Source organism: Chelon labrosus (genome assembly GCF_963514085.1).
Source record: "Chelon labrosus genome assembly, contig: SCAFFOLD_186, whole genome shotgun sequence".
In the NCBI taxonomy this organism is placed as follows: Eukaryota; Metazoa; Chordata; class Actinopteri; order Mugiliformes; family Mugilidae; genus Chelon; species Chelon labrosus.
The window spans coordinates 17681-21125 of NW_028181598.1; the positions used below are offsets into that span (position 1 = coordinate 17681).

The 3445-nt window shown below is 48.7% G+C and overlaps 1 protein-coding gene across 1 annotated transcript; it reads left to right on the top strand.

Annotated features, from left to right (window-relative positions):
- Positions 1–391: 391 nt before the first annotated feature.
- On the top strand, positions 392–3019 carry LOC311509867 (mastermind-like protein 3; the record flags this gene model as incomplete). Its single annotated transcript, XM_084575306.1, has 2 exons — positions 392–1162; positions 1961–3019. Coding segments are annotated over 2 exons (1830 nt in total), but the record flags the coding sequence as incomplete, so codon positions are not given.
- Positions 3020–3445: the final 426 nt, after the last annotated feature.

The following is a 3445-nucleotide window of genomic DNA, read 5'->3' on the forward strand; positions in this document are numbered from 1 at the left end:
TTGGCTAATGCTAATAATGGGGAGAATACTACAGCTGTTCCTTTGATCCTTCCTTCCCTTCTAGACTACCACATGTCCATGCTGCTGCTGCTCATTGGCGGGACTTCTCGTTGTCTTATGCATTTGCCCCATGTTATAATTCATGCTTTTGCACAGTATGCATCCATGCATAGTGTACAGTAGGTAGTGTGCTCATTACTTCAGCCTGATTGAATCCAGACTGAACTGATTTGTCTTTGTGATATTTTGATTTTCAGCACACCTCACAACAGTCCTTAGAGTCTAGAGAAGGAGCCGTGATTATTGACCTCATGTTAGTTTCATCATTATTGCCCTGAAGACCACAGAAAAGTTTATACTGCTAAAATGTTCCAGCTCTGGTGGGTTCTAGTCTAAATATGTCTTTATTTTGCAGCTCCAGGAGACCGTTAAGAGGAAACTGGACAGTGCACGATCGCCCCTCAATGGAGACCAGAACGGCATCTGTGATGGAGGCAGCTACTCACCGACCACCAAGCGGGTACGGAAGGAGGGCTCCGGTGGTTTGGACTCGCTAACAGGTCTCCCTAACAACAGCAGTGGCAACAATGTGCCACCCATCTCTCCACTGCATCACCAAATGGACATTAAGCCTTTACTTGGCGGGCCCAACACTTCTACCGGAAACAACACTACAAACAGCAATGGCACCCATGTAGGCCAGACATCAGATGATCTGGGGAAGAATGGAGGCAGCCATCTCCCAGACATGAAGCTGAATGGCTCACTGGACTTGGAGGACAGCTTTGGCCTCTTGAAGGACCTGAAACAGGAGCCGCTGGATGACGCAGGGGGAATGGAGTCCTCCGATCCCCAATCTCTGTCCAATCAGAGACTGTTCTCCGACATCAACCTCAATGACCAGGAATGGCAGGAGCTGATCGACGAGCTGGCAAATACTGTGCCAGAGGACGACATGCACGACCTCTTCAATGAGGACTTTGAGGACAAGAAAGAGGCAGAGTTTGGCAGACCGGCAAACAATCAGACCCCGGGTCCACAGGAAGCAGCTGGGAATACGACGGCACCTGGAGGAGGGGCGGCGCCAACGGCAGCACTGCCTCCTCCTCCTCCACAGCCTCAACAGGGACCCCCACAGGGTCCCATGGGTTCACCACTACAGGTCAGTGATAAGAGGGTCAACATGATGTGGCAGGGGTACTTAAATCATATCCCTGCAATTTGTAACCAACGTAGATGATTCTGTGGTACATACTTGTCTTATATTCCTTCTGATGGTAGAATTACACAACATTTGTTAGTGCTTTATTAACTCATCATGCACCAGTTTAAATTTCTGTTTCCTTGTAGCTGATCAACATGGCATTAGAAATAATTCATAAATTTTTTTTTGTAATTGTTTCTGCTACCACTTTATTTGGGAGGGAGATCAATTAAACTTACTAAAACATGAATGAACCTGCAGACAATGTCCACATACAGAAATGGATGTACTTTGGTTTGACACAAGCAGCTTCCAGCAAGGCTTCTCTCTGCACTACACTAAATCTTGACGCTTTGTTTTCTGTGAGTGTCATGACGTCTTTATTCTAAACAGAAGGTTATGCGTATGTAGAGTCACTCACTAATTCAGACAGTCCAACCAGGTATTTACACAGAACAATGTCAAAAATATTGGTTTTGGGGATTTTATGGGCTATTCCTAACTATTTCTTGATAAACAGTGGTTTATCTTTCTGTGGTGGTGGCGGTGAGCACAGGCTTGATCGTACCAAACCTTGGGAGAACAAGACTCAAGGAAGCAACTCCTTCCAGTATTGTTTTTTAACTTTAAAACATACAGAATTGCAGTTTTACTGGTTTCATTCCATACGCTAAGGTAATCTGATTCAGCATTGTGTTGTCTCATGGTTTTGTTTAGTTAACTTTTTTGTGTTTTGTTTTTTTTTTACCTCCTCAGGTGAGACCATCATCGTCTGGCCCTCAGTTTGCCACCACTGCCAATGGAACGCCTCCTCAGCAACCTTTGCAGCAGTCTCCAGCCGTTGCCATGGCGTCAGGGTCGCCATTGCACAACTGTGTGGCTCGCTCGCCTCAAACTCCAACCCAGGCTCAGACACAAGCAGTCTCTAGGCCTGGGAATGGATACATGATGAACCCAGGCCCAGGGGTCAGTCAGGCGGGCACAGGACCTGGCGCGGCTGGGGTTGCCCCCGGAGGTCAGCCTGTAGGGCCAGTGACGCCAGCAGAGCAGCTAAAAGCATTGGCTCAGCAACGAGCTAAACTGCAGAAGCAGCAGCAGCAACAAGCAGCCAGCTGGTCCCCCGCAGGCGCTCCAACAAGTCCCTATAACTCTGGTCCCTTTAACCAGGACAAACCCAACAGTCCCATGATGTACCCACCGCAAGCCTTTAACACACCACAGGGCCCCCTAGTGGCTGGGATGGCCCCCAACAATGGGCCTAAGACCCCCATGAACAACTACCTCCCTCACAACCACATGGGCATGATGGGCCAGCAACAACCAAACAGCATAAACCAGAACACGCTGTCCAAACAGCAGCAGCAACAGCAGCAGCAAACAGCAGCCATGTTGTCTTATAACAACACCAAACCGCTCAGTCACTTCAGCGGCAGCGGGGTGGATCACATAGGTCAAAGGATGACTCCACCCATGGGAGGAAACGGTCAGGTCAAGAACCCCATGATGCCTCCTTACATGGGTGGTGCGGGAGGTGGTGGCCAGGGGGCAGGGCCCGGGCAGACGCAGGGGCCAATCCCGGGACAGACAGCCCACCTGAGCGAGGAACAGAAGAGAATGTTGCTGATGAAGCAGAAAGTGTTGAACCAGAACATGCCCTACACCACCATGCAGCCTCACGGACAGGTAAGGGAACTGTTTGGTGCTCTTTATCAGTGCAGCTGGACACCGCCTCTGCCGTTCAAGTGTACTCTTAGTCAGTATTGTCGCTTCTACGTCGTTTCAGGAACGTTGTTTGTAGCTTTGACTCTGGGGTAATTCTACAGAAGAAAACAAAAAAATAGTTACCGTGGCAATGAATACTTGTTCATAGGAGGGGCGTTGCAGTTACACTCAGCCCATAACCTTGGGAGGAGAAACACCCTACAATTTTAGTTTTTCAGCCGGTGCAGAGCGACATGAAACACTGGCTGTCCACTGAAGGTTCTATATTAAATTAACTAAATTTCTACCCATTGAATTGCCCAGTGGCAACGGTTCAGAAATAAAAACTAGAGGTACGATTATTTGAACATGGATAGCTGTTTTATTAGATCTTTCAGAGGTGCAGCCAGGGAAGGTAAAATGGCGGTAGTTGCCCCAGCAACAAGCCAGGGCTGGGAATAGGCATAGGAAAATGGCCTGTCGAGAGTGTATTGATGCCTCTGCAACACTAGCAGCACTGATAGCAACCCCCCACCACCC